Source organism: Papaver somniferum, chromosome 4 (assembly GCF_003573695.1).
Source record: "Papaver somniferum cultivar HN1 chromosome 4, ASM357369v1, whole genome shotgun sequence".
NCBI lineage: Eukaryota > Viridiplantae > Streptophyta > Magnoliopsida > Ranunculales > Papaveraceae > Papaver > Papaver somniferum.
The window spans coordinates 34,078,136-34,099,680 of NC_039361.1; the positions used below are offsets into that span (position 1 = coordinate 34,078,136).

Consider the following 21,545-nt stretch of genomic DNA (forward strand, 5'->3'; position numbering starts at 1 on the left):
TAGATTCAAGCTAATATCTTTCAACCGTTAGATCAAACTTAGCTTGTTACACACAAATAAAATGCACGTTCATTTAGGTTTGTGTAACCGTACCTAAACGTGTACACCTAGTTGGTTCAACAGTAGTTAACCAATGGGTAGCCATATGAGCACTTTCATATCAACCTTATTCATCTTCACCATAACTAGTTCAAATGACTCAAAAGAACTAGTTAGAGAGTTGTTCAATTGCTTAGATCTCATAGAAGTATATAAGACACAATCGAAACAAAAATGATTTTGATTCATTCGAATCGATTCATGAAAATTATAGCCACGGTTTGCAAATATGCATTCCTTGGTTTATATATGTCTTAGTTCACGAATAAACCGTTTTTAGAAAATAACCCACTCAAGTATGCATACCAGTATGCATACTTAAGTACTCGGATTGAGTTTGTTTTCAGTTCACAAACTCCAGAAGAAATTCACGGGATGTGAACTTCCGGCAGTACGCATACGGGTACGCGGACTTAGATTCTGGGCATCCTGAACCAGTAAAGTACGTATACTTTAGTTCAAGGATTTTGGACTTACACAAGTATGAGTTCACATACAATGTTTATATCCATTCAAGGTTATATATTCTAAACTCTCATTTCAATCATTGAAACATTCTTAGAGGATGTTAAATAGAGGTTATTTTTCATCAAAGCTATTTTCAAGATATTGAAATAATCAACATGACTTTCGTCACTTGGAAAGATGAACTTGGCCAAAGCGAAAGCTTACCAACACATATTTCGAGAAATAGATAAGCGAGATAAACTCGGATCGAAATAACAAATGTGTATAATCGAAGTCTATACAGCAATACGACTTTTATCTCAAGATAGGAGATAGAGTAGATAGACTTTTGAGTGATAGATAAGTTCAAGTCTCCACATACCTTTTAGTCGATGAAGTTCCACCAGTTCCTTGAGTAGTTCTTCGTCTTTGCATGATGAACGTCGTGGAGTCTAGAGCTCAACTACACTTTCTATCTTAGTCCGATACTTAGCTATAAGTAGACTAGAAATCAAGACTTATAGTTTTGGCAACTAAACTTGACAAACAAGCTTGAGATAGCAACGCTTGCGAGTTCGACCGAGCAGTGCTCTAACAGTACTCCACTGCGATTCTCAAATTCCTATTGTTACTGCAACTCGATCACAAATTCATATCATTCAACAACTAACAGAAATAAGAAACTCGAATTAGGGTATCAATTAATGCTATCCAAATCGATTACATCAACACCATGTATCAGAAACGGATGATCTAGACTGAGAAGGAGAGAGATGAATATATGTTGTTGTAGAGATGTCGCCATGGCGACTATGACTCGGTGAGATTGCGTATTGTACTAAAGAGGGTAAAGTTAGGTTGAACGAATTTCGAGTTGAGTTGTTTTGATTAAAAGAAAGAGCTTTTAATTGTATCCAAGTATCAGGGCCGTTCCTGCGGAATTTTTGCGCCGAAGTAAATAAATTTTTTTTTTACCCATATGCACATACTTAATTATATTCACATGATTTGCAGTGTGGGCCAACAGTTTGAAATGAGTTTCTTTTAAGCGAAAGAAGCCAGAAATTCGATATACAGAGAATCAATTTTTATATACAAGGTTGATACCTAAATTTGATTACGCGACCAAAGGCCGCCCAACTTTTTTTTTTTTTTGTGAACGAAGAGTATTATTTACATACTGTTTGGTAATGTTGTACTTCATAGGCCCAAAACTTTAACTAATTGCAAGAGAAAAAACCTAAATTTTAAAAATTCAACGAAACACCATGTGTACTACCAAAAGAATATTATTTTTCTAGACAGGAAATATGACTGTACAGGAAAGAAGATTAAAAATTCAATTCCTTGATATCAATCAACAAATAATAAGGAAAAAAAATATTGAAAGGGATCAAACAAAAAATGATGTAATTAGAAACTAGAAAGCTTTTAAAATCCTAACTAACACCGTTAAACTCCTATCTTTAAATGTTATGTAAATTATATAGATAAATGTTTATTGGACATAAACCTCCAAATAAAAAAAATATGTTTATTGTTACTCCATCCCTTGTTGCCTCAAAGTGGAGCTTGTCCTGTTGACCCCTCAAGACAGGCCCCCCAAGTATTTGATACGTCTTCACTAGGGGTGTAAATTCGGGCAGGCCGGGCCGCCCGACCCAAAAACTAAGACAGGCCGGGCCGGCCAGGCTTAATATTTGTGAGCCCGTAAACAAATTCAGGCCGGACAGGCCGGGCACAAGTAGATAATTTGCTACCCAAAGACCGCCCAAAGCCCGCTTTCGGGCCGGACAGGCCAGATCGGGCCGGACAGGCCACTATTTTGAATTTTTTTTTTTAAGTTTAAATTTTCAAATGAACGGTATTAAATACAATATCCTTTCCTTTCCAACATCGCATATCGTAAGTGATAGTATTATTTTATATTTAAATTACACTGACAAATTTTAAATTTTAGCCTATAATAAATAATTAATTAGAGTACAATAAACTTTCTAATAAGAAAATATATTACCATTAATGTTTTGAAAAGGTTAATTATAAGTAAAAAAACAATTATATATTTTATTTTTCTTGACACAAAATTGACAATTATAAAATTGTAACTTTTAAGTCTTTTTAAGAGGATATTAAATGATTAATGGCACATAAAAGGCTTTCAGGCCGGGCACCAGGCCGGGTATCAGGCCGGGCATCATAATTAATCGCAAAGCCCGAGACCACCCAATAAATTAATCCAGGCCAGGCCGGATGGTCCATGACGGGCTATAACAGGCTTTGGGCTACTTAGGGTACAGGCGGGCTCGGGCGGATACAGGCAGGCCGAGTATTTTCGGGTATTATTTACACCCCTAGTCTTCACCATAATAAAGACTTACATCATGTTTGTTTTTTCCTCTATGTAGGGGCTAACCTCTATTAGCCTCTATATAGTGGTGGGTCCCATTTATTTGGTGTTTGTTTTTTCCATTACCTCTACAAAGATAGAGGCAAATCTCTATCTATATAGAGGAAATCAAATAGCACCAATGAGGTGCTATCTTTGAGCCTCTACCTCTATTAAACCTTCAAATGACTAATATATCCTCGAACAAACTTATAATGTCCAAAAATAATTCCTTAATTTAAAATCTAAAATTTTACATGTTTCAAGAAAAGTGATACTTTCGCCCGTTTCAGAAAAAGGGATATTTTCGCCCTGTTTCAGAAAAAAGTGATATTTTGCTCCGTTGCAGAAAAAGTGACACTTTAGCCCCGTTTCAGAAAAAGTGATACTTCCCCCGTTTCAGAAAAAGTGATACTTTCACGCCGTTTCAGAAAAAGTGATATTTTCGCCCCGTTTCAGAAAAAGTGATACTTTCGCATGCTTCAGAAAAAGTGATACTTTCGCGCCGTTTCAGAAAAAGTGATATTTTTGCTCCGTTTCAGAAAAAGTGATTTTTTCCATGTTTCAGAAAAAGTGATATTTTTGCCCTGTTTCAGAAAAAGTGAAATTTTTGCCCCGTTTCAGAAAAAGTGGTATTTTCGTTCTGTTTCAGAAAAAGTTATGTTTTTGCCCCGTTTCAGAAAAAGTGATTTTTGCCCTGTTTCAGAAAAGGTGATTTTTTTTTTCCGTTTCAGAAAAAGTGATACTTTCGCCCGTTTCAGATAAAGTGATACTTTCGCCCGTTTCAGATAAAGTGATACTTTCGCCCGTTTCAGATAAAGTGATATTTTTGATCCGTTTCAGAAAAAGTGATATTTTTACCCCGTTTCAGAAAAAAGTTATACTTTCGCTCCGTTTCAGAAAAAGTGAACATCTTTGGTTGTATTTTCTAATACATTTTTTTCCTTTTGGAATTTTTGAACATCTTTGGTTGTAATGGATATTCATGGATTTTTTGAATATTATAAGGATAAAATGAGAAATATATAAAATTGGGTACAAAATATAGAGTTGTTAGATAGTGGTCAAACAAACATGATTTTAAGAGAGATTATATAGTGATATTTATATAGATATAGAGGTAAACCTCTATATAGAACACTCTACCTATATAGAGGAAAAAACAAACGTGTTGTTAGGCTAATGAAGTGTCAGCACATCGCATGTTCGTTATTTCATGTTTACTTTGCCAAAATTAGGACGCAATAGTAAAAAATGGCTCCTAAGAGAAAGGATAATATTGAGATAATGGTTTGGACTTTGGAGTTTAAGGACTAACTGCTCGGGGAATTTAATCTCATTGCAATCTTTTTAATAGATTAGTTACCACTGTGACATCAAATAAGGGTTTTGGATTTACTTTCCTTTGCTTGAGGAAAAATGACGTCTCCAGTTCTTTTTCAATTTACACTATAGAGGTACAAGAACAACGTTTTGCCAAAATAAAATAAATAGAACTTCACTTTTCGTGGAATAGGGATAGAACGATTTGCATTGAGAAAAATTCATTAATATCCTATCGACATGAAAGTACATGCCACCATACCACCAGCACCTCTGCTACCACCACCACAAAAACGTCCCTTCAAGATTACACTTCGAGCTGACAGGATTGTTTTTTCTCTTTACCAGTGTATAAATTATATTGTTGCACAATTATAGACTAATTTAAAAAATGGACAAAATGAGTAACATAAGATACACAAATACCAATTGCTTCAATATTAGTTCTATCTGATTCACTGTCTGGTATAAATTTGGTATGTCGCCTTAGCAAATATATTTCTGTCCTTTTTTTTGTGGTGAATATGGACCCATTACACCGACGAAGACATTAACAATAGCACCAGCACCCCTTCCTCCCTATGCCATTATGGCAAGGGCAATCCACTAGTAAACTCATATGTAGGTTTTAACATTGTACATAAAAAAAACAAAATGTTCTAAAGGAAGAGAATCTAAAGGTTAAATGAAAATGAAGATCACCCAAATGAAGGCCTCCAAATTCAAAAGCCTGGTGATAAGCCTCTGGGTACTTGCTAAAAGCTTAGCAAGTGCATCAAACATTCCTTAACTGTAACATCCCGAGTTCTAGACTAGAGTCAAACTCATATGGAGATCCGAATTCAAGCCGTTACGGGTCAGAACGAGACTGATGCATATATATTTTTCTCTTACTTAACTTTTTATATCAAACATGATTAAAACTTTATGAAACATGAATTGATGCATCTGAATTTACTAAACATCTTTTACAACATTTTAGTTTAAATTTACATTTCAAGCCATACAATAAAACAATACCATGATTGAATTAACTTCTTAGAAACTAGGACACAAGAGTGGCAGGGTTTGAAAAATCATGTTGCATGAGTCTGTTTATTTATAGATTTCCAAGGCTCTACGTAGATGTTAATTCAATCTAAGATAGATTGAGATCTAAGCACTCACTTTCCAAATTTAGATGAAATTCTTATTAGGATTATTCATGTAAGCATGTAAAAATTATATCTTGAAATTACACATGAGAATATGCATTATGGTCCAGGGTTCTGGAATCATGAATAGTGATGGTTCATAACGACTAAGTAGCCTTTGAACTTACAAGCATATAACGGTGTTCAAAAATTCTTAAGACTAATCAATGATCCACAACCACAAAATGATCTTGTGAATAAAGTTGTCTTAGAGTCTATGAGAGTTGTAGAATAAGGGAACATAATCATACAAAAGGTTTTGTATAATTATGCTAATACTGGAACCGGACAGGCTTGCAAACCGAGTTTGCAAATCTCTGACAGCTCGCGAAGTCAGGGCACAAGGGTTTGCAAACCTTTTGTAGTTCACGAAATTCATGCCACAAGGGTTTGCAAACCGGGTTTGTGAACCTACCTCATTTGAGAACTCAGATGTAAAGGGTTCACAAGCCTTTACACTTCACGAAATTCAAACTGACTATGGTAAAAGGTACAAGTATGTATACCTATCGCAAGCAGTTCATTTTCTCGCATAATTAATTTGAAATATTCCCAATAGCCATAGACAGTATGCACTATTAATTGGGCAATTTCCAAATGATCAACTTGAAACAAAAATAGTTTGTGAACAATAAATTGTTTTAACTGAGATCGCTAAAAATCTACGAACATCCATTGCTTGTATTATAATATTTCGAGAGTTTAGCCAAAGCCAGCTTAAATTTGAAATTTCTTCTTTACAATATTAAATCTTCTAAAATCATGACGTAGTCTCATAAAATAGAATGGTAAATGTCATGAGTAAATAGGATATGTCAGTCTTCACATATCTCTTTGTTGATATGTTTTCGCAAGTGTCTTTGTTTGTTCTTCAGTCTTCAATCTTCGAGGGTTATTCAGTGACATCTGATATTCAACTACCATAATCTATCCCTAGTCCGAGACTTGACTTTAATAGACTAGAAATCAAGATATACTTTTTTGTAAATCTAATATTGACAACAAGCTTAAGATAGCAAAACTTACGAGTTCGACCAAGCGACGCTCTAACATTAAGTTATCATTAATTTCATATCAGAAGAGAACATCTGTAACCTTGTAAAAGACACGAAATGTCCAGCCATTGTTGCATGATATATATATACTTTGAAGCGTTATTTTGTTCCCAGAGTCCTTCAATTGTTATCTGAAAATTATTGAAAAGTTGGATTTTATAAGAATAATGTAATCACTGGACTATTCATATAATGCGTTTTAATTATGAATGAAAAAATTTGTTATGCTAATTATAAACTTAAATTATTACTTTGCAAAATATGATTACAAAGATTTTGTGGAAATTAAAAAGTACATTAAAAAAAACTAGCATTTTCCATCTAACGACTCAGGAAATAAACTCGTTAAACGTAATAGAAGTCCAAGATTGAATGTGAGAAAAAAGTTCAAACATATAACGAATCGAAGACAGAAACTTGGTTTTTGTTGAAAACCTGACATATACTCGGTATTTGTCTAGCTATGCTATACAGTGTTAGAAATCTCTAACATTTTGTGGCGAGGGCTCAACTTCCCACTACAATCTAGAAATAGATTTTTGTTAAAGGGAGAGCAAAAAGGGATCTGAGGAGCGCAAAAATCCTAGTTAACTCTCCGATTTATATCGATTTAATATATCGGTATGAATCGGACAAAATTATCCCTAATGACTCAAAATAAAACCTACAGTTACGAGCATCTTCGAACCCTAACCCCTTCCTTACAAAAAATAAAAATAAAAAAGAATCCTTAACCCCTCGCCATTAACAAAGTGCATGATATCTTCTTAAATCGAAATCATCTCTACTTCATCAAAAACGCATCATGCATCACTTAAAAATGATTCTTATTAGTCGTATACATAGATCCTTAATTCTGAATGACGTTAGATAAATGTAGGAGGATTAATCAATCTTTCTCTTCCTAATGAGATTGGAATTGTTAGTACGTAGTAGAATGGTCATTGCCAATCTTCCTAACGAATGGTTTTGTCTCCTCCTAATGAGATTGGAATTGTTAGTACGTAGTAGAATGGTCATTGCCAATCTTCCTAACGAATGGTTTTGTCTCCATTATCATATAGATGAGATTTTAACAATCAACCATGATTTATGGCACCCACATTTCATGCACCCAGTGCACCCAACATTAGGTGTCATCTACGTTTGCATCCAACTCATCACCCCTGTCCTTACCCATTGTGTTTTTCTTATTACCAAAAACCTAAACGAAAATCAACTTAGTCATCTTCTTCCATTATCATCTAAAAAGAGCCGCTACCAGCATCAATTGAAATCATCACCGGCACCGCCACCGCTTTCTTATTAGCCGTAAATAATGATGGTGAATGGGGATGTCTAAAAAATGAAAATTTCATTAGTCCGTCTAAATAAAACGGTGAAGGTCTCATATATACAAGATTGATCCCTAACACATGAATTCAAGGAACTATTTATGAATTCTGCTTTTATGTCTTAGCTCTTTATCCTTCAATCAAAAATCTAATTGCATTCCTTCGAACTCATCTCGTATAATCTATTGTAGAACGGATGAGGTTATTTATCAATTATAATGACCAACAACATCAGTTACTTAGTTTTGCAATATTTGTACAAATATTTAAAGGACTGTGAGCTCAATTCATCACCTTAAGTTCTGATTACTTGGAGAAAACCCTAAAGTCTTTAAACGACAATGGATTTTGATAACAGACACATGTTTAGGGTTTACTGATGAATGATGGAATATTTCGGGGAAGGAAGAGTAGTTAAGTGGGTTTTAGATACGCACATGTGAAAAGGTCACAAAGTGTACGTCATTTTTATCATGGATGGAATTCAGGAGAAACATGGGTCTCTGTCAATGCCACCTAATGTTGGGTGCGTTGGGTGCACGATATCTGGGTGCCATATATCATTTTCGTTTAACAATATATCGCATTCCAAAATTACATTCCCAATCAACCTTTGTAATTAGTTGTGATAATATTTTCTACCTATTGTTGCTAAGGATTTCTTTGACACTCGTCGGTATGTGTGTAGAGACAAACAAAGATCAACGTCTAATATTTTGATTGATTACATGAATCATCTTTAATTTGTGATTCAGTAATTCATGTTTAGATCTGAGCTACAAAATAATAGCAAGAGTAAAACTGGTCTGGTCACCATTAATGGAAGTCTGAAATTTTGGGTTAAGGGTTACGCAGTTACGATTAGGACATGTGAGAAAAATAGTGTGGTTAGTGAGGATAATTTTGTTCATTCAAATATAAAAAACCGTTCATGATTAAAGAGTTGACTCCGGTTTTTACACTCCTCATACCCATTTTTGCTCTCCCTATAACAAAAATCGAAAAATATTATTTCCAATACCGGTTGCTCTTGGCTACAAACTTTTTCTTTTTTTTTTTTGTTGATGAAGAGTTTGCTCTTGGCTACAAACTTGCTATAGCCAATAAAAACATTCTTCCACGGCGCTTCCTCTAAGTGAGATGGATGATGATGTTCACCCTTTTTATACAAGTTGGTGAACAAAACATAATCCATGTTCTTGGAAAACTGTGTTGTCCACATGGGCTGACAGTCTTCTACCAGTCCACGTCACATATTCTCTTTGACTTCCTGTCTTTCTTTCTGCCTCATTTATAAAGCTTCACATCCTAACCTAACTTAGCACTGTTGTACTACAACTCAAGGAGAACAGTCAACCCCCTAGTAAAAAACAAAAAGACAGCAGTTCCCAACTGTGGGCCCCACATAGTCTAACTGACACGTGTCTGAATACGAGAGACCCCTCTCTAAAATGTGCGGAGAAAATTTAGAATCCTGGTTATTTTGAAAATCTCTTTTTTTTTTGATTAAATTCCCAAATCCCAATCTCCTGCAAATGACTTGAGAATACTATACAAATATCCCCAATGTATACGTTGGATAATTCTGGACAATTTTCACCTTGTACCTTGTCACTAAATCTATGAGCAAATGTGTTGGAAAGTAGAAACTAGAAACAATTCTTGGTATCAATCTCAATCTTCAAAATTGTTTTGGAAAAAAAAATTGGATTGACTTTGGCTGACTTAAGCCTATTGTTTAGGCTTGATTTTTTTGTAGCCAAACACAATTACACTACAAAACGGAATGTTATTTTGGACTTTCTTAGAAGTCACTGCATAAATCCGCCACTGCACTTTCTTGAAAAAACGATTAACACTTAACTAGTTTAAAATGGATAGAATTTCTAGTTCTATCCTGAAAAAACCATGTTAGTCGAAAAGCAAAAACTGCATTTGACGTCCCAATTTCAAAATAATTTCTAAAGTAAAAAATAAACTTATTATAAAACTAATTTTTTCGTTTTGACTTCTTCTGAGATTGTCTTCTGTTTCTGGAAGCCAAACATACTTGAACATGCAATAGTCTGTGGCGCTAGAGTAAGCTAAATGCAAGGAAGGCACGCAGCCGCTCAACACTTCGTTTGAGTTCGAACTTTGGATAACTACAGGGGCACGGATTAGTAATTACATCAATGATAGTGTCGATTTCCACGAGTTTTCAACTCCAGAAAAAGACAAAAAGTAGGTCAGTGGTAGAAAAAAAAGGCGGGGGCTCATTTCCTAACTTTGCAGCTTTCAAACCAAATTTTTTCTCAATAAATGAATAGTATTTTTTTAAAGTAATTTACAATTAATTTTATATTTCCAAAAAATATTAATTACTTTATAAAATCTTGTAATAATTAATGATGATATTTTTTAATTAATTAAATAATATCCCAACGGACTTCAAATGATTTTATTAACCAAGAAAAAGTCCCCTTCGGAAAACGTATATTTCGGGTACTGTATTTAATAATAAAATCCTTTTTGTTAATATTTTCAATAAATATTTAATTATTACTTTAAATTTCTTTTTGTACAAAAAAATAAATAAAAAATTTCCTCTTTTTTCTCAAATTTTGTTTTTAGAAGAAGAACTTCAAATACCAGATCAGATAGAACAAACCAAAAACTAGCAAAAATTCATTTTCCTTTTAGGGTTTTTACAATTTCTTTGAATTTTTTCTGTTTATTTTGAAAAAGAAAATAAATTAAAATTAATGGTTAATGAAAGATGTTTTTATTTTGTTTAGCAGAGTAATAGTAACGGAGAAGTTTTGATTTTTCAGTGAAAAATCTAGTCAGTTAAGTTCAAAGTTAGTTCTTAAGTTTAAGGTTGAACTAGTTTAGTACTAGATTTGGTTGACAGTTGTTTGTGTTTAAGTGAGTTCTTGTTTTTTTGAGTTCAAAAAAGCTTTGATTTTACTTTTGAAAATTTTGGTCCAAAAAAAAAGTTTGATTTTTTGTGTTTTTTTGAGGGTTTGGAGACATCTTGAGTGAGTAATTTGAAACTGGGTTGGGGAAAAGTTTAGATTTTTTCTAGGGTTTTGAAGAGAATCTATGTATGGAAGGAAGGGATGGTACAAGTTCTGGTGGAGGAGTTACAGTGATGGGTGTAGATGCTGCATCAAACTTTCATGTAGCTGCTAGAAATGAAAACCCTAATACTAATAACAATAATAATAATAATCAAGTTGTTGTCAGTGGTGGATTAACTTCAGTGAGTAGTACTGTAGGTTCTTCTTCACCAGGAGGAACATCTGGCAAGAAGAAAAGAGGTAGACCTAGAAAATATGGACCAGATGGAGCTGTATCTTTGGCGTTATCGCCGATTCCAATATCCGCTTCAGCACCTTTGCCTTCACCTACTACAACAACAGCCGGCAGTGGTGGTGCTGGTGGTGGCGATTTCTCGGCGAAGCGGGGTAGAGGGCGGCCAGCTGGTTCTATGAACAAGCCACACCAACCTAAGCCTAGTCCTAAAGTCGAGATGGAGAATTTAGGTAATGAGTATAGAAGAAATGATAAATCTTTTTAAAGTTAATAGTATATTTTTTTGTATTGGTATTAATATTGTGGTTGTGAGACTGTTATTAGAAATTTGATTAGAGTCTAGAGAACTGTTTTATGTGATATGATTGTGTTCAAATTATGTTGACAAGTTTGAGGTTTCGGTCCTGTTTCTATCATGATTTAGAGGTTTCAGAGGTGTAGTAAATTGTGGGACCTTTTTTATGGGATCTTGAAATCTACAAGAAAAATGGTGGTTGTGAATTAAGGGTTAGACTTTTATGGGGTTGGTGTGGGAGTTTAGGGAATCTTCCTTATCTGGTTGAGATACCGGTATTTATCGCCTTTTTGTCATGTTGGTTTTAAGATAAGGGAAGAATGAAAATCATTGCATTACACTGGTTTAACAGTGGAAGAATGAGTTGAGGGTTCTGTTGTTTGATCCCTTTACTAGTCTAAGATGTTTAGATATTTGTTTTACTTTTGTATATTATATTGAGCTTAGTTGGTGACGATCTTGATCCTTGGGTCCCGAATAAGATGGCAGACTCTTTATACCCATACTCAGTAAGCTTTTGTAGAAGGATGTTTATGATTACTGCTATGGGACTGTGTTTGCAGGGACAACTAGTGGTTCTTGTCTTCCCATACCACTTTTCATTAGCATGCATTTAAATGTTCAATTGCTTTTATTTGTTAGTAGTGGCTTAACTCATTCGTTATTTCTAAGTTTGCACTTTCTTTAAATTATAATCCTCCTTGCATTGCGGAGTAGTTGCATGAGAAATGAGATTCAAACATTGAAGATGTGATTCTCGATTATTTTTTTGTCGTTTATGTACGATGTGCAAAAGTTCCTCTATATGTCTGCACTACTCCAGGATATGCTTTGCTCAGTTAGATTGTCTACATCATACTTTACATGATAATGCTATTTTTATCCATGAAAGGTTTCAACTTTAAAAACAGAATTATGAAGTGTAAGGTTTCCTTTTTGAGTTAGACTTTGATCAAAATGCCTTACGCAGGTGAGTTGATTCCATGCTCTGTTGGTACAAACTTCACTCCACATGTCATCACAGTCGCTGCAGGAGAGGTATACTTCGACAAAAAGCTCAAGAAACTCCATAATCTTTTCATATTTATTTGAAATGTTATCCAAACTACTTTTATGCTTGCACACAGATCTGGATTCAAGTCTTATACTCTCAGGCGAAATCATGATATATGTTATTCATATATTCTTCCTGCTTTAGTAATCAAAATTTACCACATTTCGTGTTTTAACTTATTAGAAAATATCTTTACCTATCTTAACTCATTTAGAAAATTGGTTGCATGATCTTACCTTTGATGTAGTCAAATTACTTTTTAGAGTAATAGCAAATATCATTATTATGGAATAGTAACTGTATGTAGGCAAATCCTGAACTAGTGATATCAGCTCTGGTATTAGAGAACATGCACTGCTGAATGATTCATTAGCAGGATATTGTGAACAAGGCATTAGTCAGATTATATATAAAGAAAGCTCAACCAGTTTACATCAGGTTTTGATGAGAACATTGAAGAACTTCTTATTCTGTCCCACAAGGCTCATTTCGTTGTCCTAAAACAACGTGCAAACCAAAATACAGCTAACAAAAAAAGTAGCAATGTAAAGGATGAGTGCCAAGATTTTCTTGCGCCAACGCTTATTCTCGTGCCATGAGTAGATGAACCCTATTGGAACTTTGAAGATGCAATTAAGTTTTGAGAAGGGAGCTAATGGGGTCTGCGCTTGTGGGATATCTGGCAAGGTTTTCTAATTAGACTTTATGGTGATGAGGGAAACTGTTGTAGACCCTGGATCCTAGACTCAAGTTCCATGCGCTGGGACCCTGTTAAATCATGTTTAGGTGGTTCAGTGCAGCCAACTGTTAGGAGACAAAATGTTCAGTTTTTATCTGCTGATGCTAGCATGTTTTTTTTTCAGTTTGCTTAGTTAATGGTGATTGACACGTAAAAAGAAGTAGATCAGACTTGTACTTATTAACCTCCATGCACATGATAACTGTAGTGGAATAAATTTTGATGTGAATGTAAAGCCAGTATGCAATGAAATATTAGGTTTCTATTTTTCTTAGCAAATGTTTTCCTTCTGCTAACATATACTTAATTCATTTTATTACGTAGGATGTTACCATGAAAATTATTTCATTCTCCCAACAAGGGCCTCGAGCTATATGTATTCTCTCTGCCAATGGTGCAATTTCAAATGTTACACTTCGTCAGCCTGATTCTTCTGGTGGAACCTTGACGTATGAGGTATGAATTTCTTAAATGTAGCTTAAAATTGCTGCAACTGTTCGTAAGATGCACAAGTACACTATTTCATATTTCCTTTTAATCATGCTCTTCTTTTGTCTACTTTATTGGGTAGGTACTAATTTCTATTTTGCTCTTCCCTCACTAGATTTAGAGTCTACGTAATCGCTTGCATTACAATTTACCATGAAGCAATTGCTTTTAAACAGTGGTCAAACTTCTTTATGTGAGATTCAACTGTCAGAGCCACATGACTCGTACGGTTTGTTTATTACGGTAGGATGAGTCATGTTACTTCTGTTGCTAAAAAATTATCAACAGCTCATCATTAAGGATCCTTTTAATGGCCTACTGCTGATTAATTCCACACCCAATTTACATAATGTCAATAACGGCAATAAGTACTTCTGTTCAATTTTGTATGATTTTGATCTAGAGAATTCATACTTTAAAGTACTTCTTTTATGGGGGGTGTCATTTATGAACAGCTAATATTTGTCGGATTAAGTACCATGATAACCCTAAAGATGTGGTTCAACTGAGAAATTACCAAAGGGCACATAAAAACACCTGCGGGAAGACTGAATTGGTCCGTGCATCCAGTCCAAAATTGGGAGGGGATGGTTTACAGCCTTACAGGAATCACACTGGTCTTGATTATCACGAGGATTTGTAACCCGTTCCACTATCTAAGTATATCAAATGAACTTGAGTCATTGGAAGCTGCGGTATGTTGGGCCTGGGTCCCTCCGAACCGTAGCTTCAAAATAGCATGCTTGCTCTCTGAGTAAGTGAAGTAAGTGAAGTTCAGCATATAGTATCAGGTCGAAACCCATCTGTCTCTGTCAACCAACTACCACAATCCTGAGTGACTGTAGTCGCTGCGTCAATAGATGTGTATACCTTGTTTATGGTATATGGGCGTAAAACAAGCTATCTTACGCAGTCTTCTGATGGTGTGAAGATATTGTCCTGTTTAGTAGCTTCATTTAGGAAGCTACCTCAAAACAGACAAAATTTATTTGTCTGTACATCATGCTTATTTTTCATTATGGTATGCTATGATACACCCGACTGATTTCAGTTGTGCTAATTTCTTTTTCTAGGGTCGGTTCGAGATTCTTTCTTTGTCGGGTTCATTCATGCCCACTGAGAGCGGAGGAACACGGAGTCGATCTGGTGGTATGAGTGTCTCTTTGGCAAGTCCAGATGGTCGTGTTGTTGGTGGTGGAGTTGCTGGTCTATTAGTAGCTGCCAGCCCTGTTCAGGTAATGCTGCAAAATCAATACTCTTTTAATCCATTTTTTCTTTCTTTTCTGAAGCGTTATGTTTGTGACGTGAATTTTTTTCTTTTCTTTTTTCCTTGCTGCGCCATCTTGCAAGCTAATCCAACTTCTGATACTTTAATTCCCTTGGTTGCAACAATTAGGTTGTGGTGGGAAGTTTTCTGTCAAGCACTCTCCAGGAACCAAAGCCCAAGAGACCAAGGCACGAGTTTACTACATCAGCTACAGCAACAGCTGCAATTCCTATATCCAGTGCAGATATGGACGAGGGATACGGAGTTCAAGGACACCGTAATTCAGCCCCAAAATCAAATCTAGCTCCTTCCTCTTCCTTCCGTGGAGATAATTGGGCTTCTTTACACAATGTGCATGACTCGAGGAACTCAGCCACTGACATTAACGTTTCTTTGCCTGAAGGGGCTAACTGATGGTGCTCTCACCACTGCCATAATGGTTACTCACTGACCAGAATCGTGTGTCTTGCTTGTTCATTATCCGAAAGCTACCAAATATATTTGAAACTTCACCTTGTTGTGTCCGACTTGTCTGCCGCATACACATCAACCATTTGACATTCTTAAAGGATGACCTGGGATGTAATGTAACAACCTGACGAATCCCAACCCAGGTCTATAGTGTTTGTACTTTTTAATTCCGGCAGGTAGGAATTTTAATATTGTCGACTGTGGGTAGATCTTTATGTGTAGTGATTGTTGGGTTTTATGCTGTTGTTATACATTTCGGGGTAGAATCATTCGAATGTATGTCGCTTGTTTACTGTTCTCATCTGTTTTTCTGTCGGTATGGCTTGATTTTGTGAATTTTTGCAGGGATACATGATCCAGATCCTTGTAATCCGACAATACCCAGTCATTAAAGAAAAGTTGTAGGTGTTATAATTTCTGGGCAACTTTTGTCAACTTCTAATAGTACTTTTACTCGGCTTTCCCTTCGTTTGGTGCCAGAATATCCTTAATTCCTTATGCACTTTCATGCAAGTTACAGATGCAAGTTACACATCCAAAGTTTTTTATTTGAAACAGGCATACTGAATTTTTTTGAGGCATACTAAATAATGCTGAAATAGGGTCACTAAATAAAAAACAGCATCACCCCTTATCCACTCTTTTTGATAATGACATAATTACTCTTATATAATTAGTGTTAATGATTATGATTGAATTTGATTAATTAGGAATTTTAAGAATTGATTAAAAATTACATTATTAGTGGTAAATTAGTAGAGAACAAATTTATATGAGAGAGTTGGGATTTTTGGGAGGAAAAAGAAAAGGAAGTGAAAAAAACTTGGGTTTTAAGATTTTAATGATTAGAAGTGACCAAAATGTGTGATTCAAATCAGAGGTAGACTTTTATACAAGGCTTAATGTCCTTTTTATAGGTTGAATCTGTCAAAAAATTGAATTTTTAAAACCCAGATCTACTGACCAGATGAACGGTTCGGCTGATAACTTGTCAGCCGAACCTCTGTTTTTTGAAAATATACCTAGGTTCGACTAACAACTTGTCAGCCGAACCTAGGTATATTTCCGAAACACAGAGGTTCGGCTGACAAGCTATCAGCCGAACTTTACTCGTAACTCACTAATTTAGGTTCGGCTGATTCAAACAAAATCATTGTTAGCCGAACCCAGGTGAATTTTCAAAAAACAGAGGTTCGGCGGACAAGTTATCAACCGAACTTCACTCTGTAACTGACGAATTTAGGTTCGGTTGATTCGAACAAAATCTAGCAAAATCGCATTAGCCGAATATAGTATTTCTCTAAATCATATACTAGATTCCAAGATCAGCCGAACTGATCTTCTGAAAACCCTAATTTCATCTTTGAAATCATATTTTATGGATCAAACAAAATAAAATCAATCAAAAACAAGATTAGTTTGTTACAAATGCATTCTAAAATACATCTAAAAGCAATTGAGATTTGGATTTCGCACTCCAGCATCGCTCACTTCGATTCGTGTTTCCTTTGATTGTTTGATTGCTTGATTGAATTGGAATCCAAGATGTTTAAGTTTAAGGGTTATTTTGATTTTTGATTTTAGGTTTTTGAGGATAAGGACACTCTAATAATTAGATTGTTTAAGGATATATAGGTAACTAAACTACGTTTAGACACCCCTTATAAAATCACCCTAGATGGGATAATAAATAAGTATGCCTCAAAACAGGTTTTATTTTTTTTTTTTTATTTTTTTTTTTTGGTTTTGACACTTTCCGCGGGATAAAATCCCAAAAACAAAAACAAAAACAAAGAAAGGAAACAAAAAAGACAACACCAAACTAGTTTCTTCTCTTCTTCTTCCTCTGATAAACTTGTTGTGACTTGTCAGCCGCAAGGATTTCTCTAAAGTCAGTAGTGAACTCATCCCGACGAATTTCAACCCAAGTACTCCCCAGATAAAGCCCAGCTAGATAATCAACTGCTCTATTGGTTTCTTTGTAACAGAAAGAAACTCTCCACTCGACAAATCTGCCTTTTAACTGCTTTACTCTCCTCCAAATTTGCATTACATTCTAAGGTAGTTCTGAATGCTGATTGGTAAGCAAATTATAAACAGTCATAAAATCAATAGTAAGATGGACTTTGAACTGATTTTTCTGTATAACAAGCTATAAAGCCCATTTCAACTCCCTGTAACTCATGAACAAGAACTGAGATAATTGGACTTTCACCACTGGTAGCACCAATAACCTCAGCTGTATGATCTCTGGTTATAGCTCCAAATCCTCCTGTAGAATCAGATTTAGCTCCATCTGTATTAATCATGACTTCATCTTCATCAGGGTACAACCAAGTGCAGGAAATGAACTCAGGAAGGACAAAGATACATTCCACATTCCATCTCATCATGAAACTTCTGGCATTAGGGTTATCAGATTCCTCTTGGATAGAAGCCATCATCTTGAATCTCACATCTTGGATAATAAGAGTATTGACTTGATCTTGGGACCCATATAGAGCCCTAAACACTCTATTGTTCCTTTCTTTCCAAATATGATAAACATAGCTATTAAAAGCTATTTTTTTTTTATCTTAGAAACACAACTATTCCCAGTAAAGTGAAGAGAACACCATCTAATCTCATTATCCCAATTCACTGTTGGATCCTTAATAATCCCCATCTTCAGAAGAAGACCACTCCAAATACCAGCAGAAGAAATGCAGTCATGAAAAAGATGATTTTCAGTTTCCTCAACATGACCACAAAGAATATATGAAGCATCAGAAGTAACACCCCATTTAAAAAGCTTACTTCTAGTTTTTAATCTTTTGTGCAGGGCAAGCCATGTGATAAAAGAATGTCTAGGGATATGTTTCTTAAACCAAACAAGATTATTCCAAAAAGGTTTAGGGAGATGATCAGAGATAGCAATATAGGTAGCTTTTATTGAGAACTGACTTATGGTACTAGAATTCCAATAGATTTGATCCTTCTCCAGAGAATTGAAGTCACTCAGGGAAATCTGTTGAACCACTTCTTGTATTTCCTCTTCCATAAAATCAGGGAAATACCAATGACCATTAGATATAAAAGCAGCCACTTTAGACTCATCTGTAGCACCAATGGTAGATAGAACATTTGAATCCACCTAATCAATGAGTCTCCCTTTAGAACGCCAATTCTCATACAAGAAATTAGTATCTGCTCCATCACCTAGAAGAACTTCAATATGATTCTTAGCAATTTCTCTATGTTCTAAAATTCTTCTCCAATACCAGGAAGAGTCTTGAGGAATGGATATAGTCCAAAAATCTTTACTTTTAATAAGATTACTCTTAACCCAATGAGTCCAGATAATTTCCTTACTAGAAACAGGATCCTGTTTAAGATTTACTGCTGTATTAGTATTCAGAAGATCTTTAATTCCTAATCCTCCTTCATCATAGGAATGACAAACATGACTCTAGCCTATAGGATTATAACTTTTCTTTAGCTGAGGTCCAGCCCATAAAAATATTTTAAACTTAGTATTTAACTCTTTGAGAACTCTCTTAGGAAGGACAAAACAAGAAAACCAAAAAAATAACATACCACTTAAAACAGCTTTGATAGGCAGAGCTCTCCAAGGATAAGCAAGAGAAATAGACTTCCAAGAATAGATTCTCTCATCCACTCTTTCAAGAAGAGGCAAACAATCTCTGTAAGAAAGCTTGGTAGATAGAAGAGAAACTCCAAGGTACCTAACTGACAGCTCTCCCACTGAACAATTCAAAACTTGAACAATTTGTTGCAAAATAACATCAGGCACAACAAAGCAATACAAAGAGGTTTTCTGATTATTAATCTGTAACCCTGTGCAAACACTGAAATCATCCAAAGCAATCTTGAGACTAGAAGCAGCAGCAGTAGAACCTTTGAAGAAGATCAGGACATCATCAGCAAAACAGAGGTGAGTTAATTTGGTTAATTTACACCTTGGATGAAAACCAAAATTCTGAATTTGAACTTGATGAAGAAGATTAGTACTCAAGATTTCAATAGCTAACACAAAAAGTAAGGAGAAATAGGGCAACCTTGCCTCAATCCTCTCTTGGCCCCAAAAAAAGCATAAGGAGGTCCATTAATGAGAATAGAAAATTTAGCAGTTTTGATACATAAGGAAATCCAAGTAATGAAAACTTCAGGAAAACCAAGTTGCTGTAGCATAAAAATAATAGCCTCCCATTTAACTGTATCATAAGCCTTTATTAAATCAATCTTAAGGGAGCATCTTGGAGTACCATTAGATCTATGATAATTTCTTACCAGTTCATGAGCCACCATAATGTTGTGTTGAATAGATCTTCCTGATATAAAAGCAGACTGGGTTTGGGTAATAATCCCTCCCAAAATTTTCTTCATTCTCAAAGATAAGATCTTAGGAATACACTTATAAATGACATTACAGCATGATATAGGTCTGAAATCAGAAATAATAGAAGGATTTTTCTTTTTAGAAATCAAAGTTATGAAAGTGCAGTTAATTTCTTTTAAAAGTTTAGATTTATGGAAGAAATTTTGTACAACAACAACAAAATCATCCCCACAATGGCCCGACTGGTTTTAATGAAGTGATTAGAGAACCCATCAGGGCCTGGGGCCTTACTAGAACCAATAGAATGCAGAGCAACAACAACCTCTTCTCTGGTTACAGGCTTTATAAGGTCAACAACATCATCTTGCTGAATATAGGCATCAATTCTAAGTCTAGACAAAGAAGTAGAGTTGTCCTCTTCATTAAGATCACTACCAAACAAATCAGAGTAATAAGTAATACATTCCTTAGCAATGTCCTGATCCTCTTCTAATTTGACATTCTCACTAGTATAAAGAGATAAGATATTGTTTTTGGATCTTCTTAATTTAAGAGAATTATGAAAGATGGAAGTATTAGAATAACCTAAATCCAACCATTTAATTCTAGACTGTTTTTTGGCAACAAACTCTTCATATTTAGCTAGCTTAACATATTCAACAACATATTGTCTTTCTCTTCTTGCCATATCAGAACCTAAAGGATGGGATTGAAACAAAACTTGAGCAGTATCCATTTTATCTTTAGCTTGAATGACTTGCTCAGACATGTTCTTAAATCTAGCTTTCTTCCAATGAATGATAACATGCTTGACATTTTTTAGTTTAGTAACAAAAACTATCATTGGGTTGCCTCTAACATTTATGTTCCAACCAACTCTCACCACACTCAGAGATTTTTTTCTTCAGAAAGTTATAGAATCTGAATGGTGGAGGGCCATGCTTTCTTTGTTCAAATATAGAAACAATACAAGGAGAGTGGTCAGAAATACCTGGTAACACAAATTCTGCCTTAGATAATTGAAATTGTTGAATCATCTCCAAATTAACCATACCCCTGTCCAACTTTGATCTAATAACAACACCATCTAGCTGACAATTGGTCCAAGTGTAGAAGCAACCATAGAAATGACGATCTAACAACTGAGAGATCTGAACACATCTTGAGAAATCTTGATAGTGAATAGGCATAACAGGAGAGCCACCCAATTTATCAGATGGATATAGTAAAGAATTGAAATCACCCAACAAGACCCAAGGCCTAGTATTTATTGAAGCATCAACTATGATCGAATCCCAAAGAGAGTTCCTATTAATATAGTAATTATCCCCATAAACAAAAGTAACAACAAAGTTTATCACAGGAGAGAAAACAACTTCCAAGAAAATTGCCTGAGGAGAAGAACTAAGTAAGGTGATTTGAAGTAATCTAGGATCCCAAGCAATCCAGATTCTACCAAAATTATTAATATTATCATTATCTAAATAACTCCAAGAGGGGTTAATGTTATTCCTTATTCTCAACTTATTAGATGGATGCACATGAGTTTCAACTATGCCAATCATGGCTAATTTATTTATCTTTATTAAATTTTTAACTTCTAACTGCTTAAGAGGATCATTTAGACCTATAATGTTCCAACTACCAATGTTGAACATCATATAATATTAGGAGGAAGGGTGATTAAACCTCTAGCAGATTTCTTTAAATCTGCAGACTTTGGTAAAAGATTACCAGTAGGCTGGGAAGAAGTA

General features: G+C 35.0%; 2 protein-coding genes across 2 annotated transcripts; one reads left to right on the forward strand and one right to left on the reverse strand.

Annotated features, from left to right (window-relative positions):
• The first annotated feature begins 10,347 nt into the window (after positions 1-10,347).
• On the forward strand, positions 10,348-15,753 carry LOC113275112 (AT-hook motif nuclear-localized protein 1-like). The gene is made up of 5 exons (XM_026524550.1): positions 10,348-11,367; positions 12,403-12,470; positions 13,550-13,681; positions 14,788-14,949; positions 15,111-15,753. Exons 1-5 carry the CDS (start codon positions 10,929-10,931, stop codon positions 15,393-15,395), a joined length of 1,086 nt encoding a protein of 361 aa, XP_026380335.1. The 5' UTR covers positions 10,348-10,928; the 3' UTR covers positions 15,396-15,753.
• Positions 15,754-17,560: 1,807 nt separating this feature from the next.
• Positions 17,561-20,560, reverse strand: LOC113272312. The gene is made up of 7 exons (XM_026522165.1): positions 20,061-20,560; positions 19,743-19,896; positions 19,511-19,634; positions 19,029-19,349; positions 18,651-18,872; positions 18,068-18,548; positions 17,561-17,975 (listed from the first exon to the last, which is right to left on the reverse strand). The coding sequence occupies exons 1-7, from the start codon at positions 20,558-20,560 to the stop codon at positions 17,561-17,563; spliced, it is 2,217 nt and encodes a 738-aa protein (XP_026377950.1).
• Positions 20,561-21,545: the final 985 nt, after the last annotated feature.

Coding starts and splice junctions, on each gene's coding strand:
- LOC113275112 (XM_026524550.1), top strand. CDS start 10,929: ATGGAAGGAAGGGATGGTACAAGTTCTGGTGGAGGAGTTACAGTGATG. Junction 11,368..12,402: donor AGTCGAGATGGAGAATTTAG/GTAATGAGTATA, acceptor TGCCTTACGCAG/GTGAGTTGATTCCATGCTCT. Junction 14,950..15,110: donor TAGCTGCCAGCCCTGTTCAG/GTAATGCTGCAA, acceptor TGCAACAATTAG/GTTGTGGTGGGAAGTTTTCT.
- LOC113272312 (XM_026522165.1), bottom strand. CDS start 20,560: ATGTCTGAGCAAGTCATTCAAGCTAAAGATAAAATGGATACTGCTCAA. Junction 19,635..19,742: donor TTATGGTGGCTCATGAACTG/GTAAGAAATTAT, acceptor TTTATGCTACAG/CAACTTGGTTTTCCTGAAGT. Junction 18,873..19,028: donor TATCAAAGCTGTTTTAAGTG/GTATGTTATTTT, acceptor CCTATGATGAAG/GAGGATTAGGAATTAAAGAT.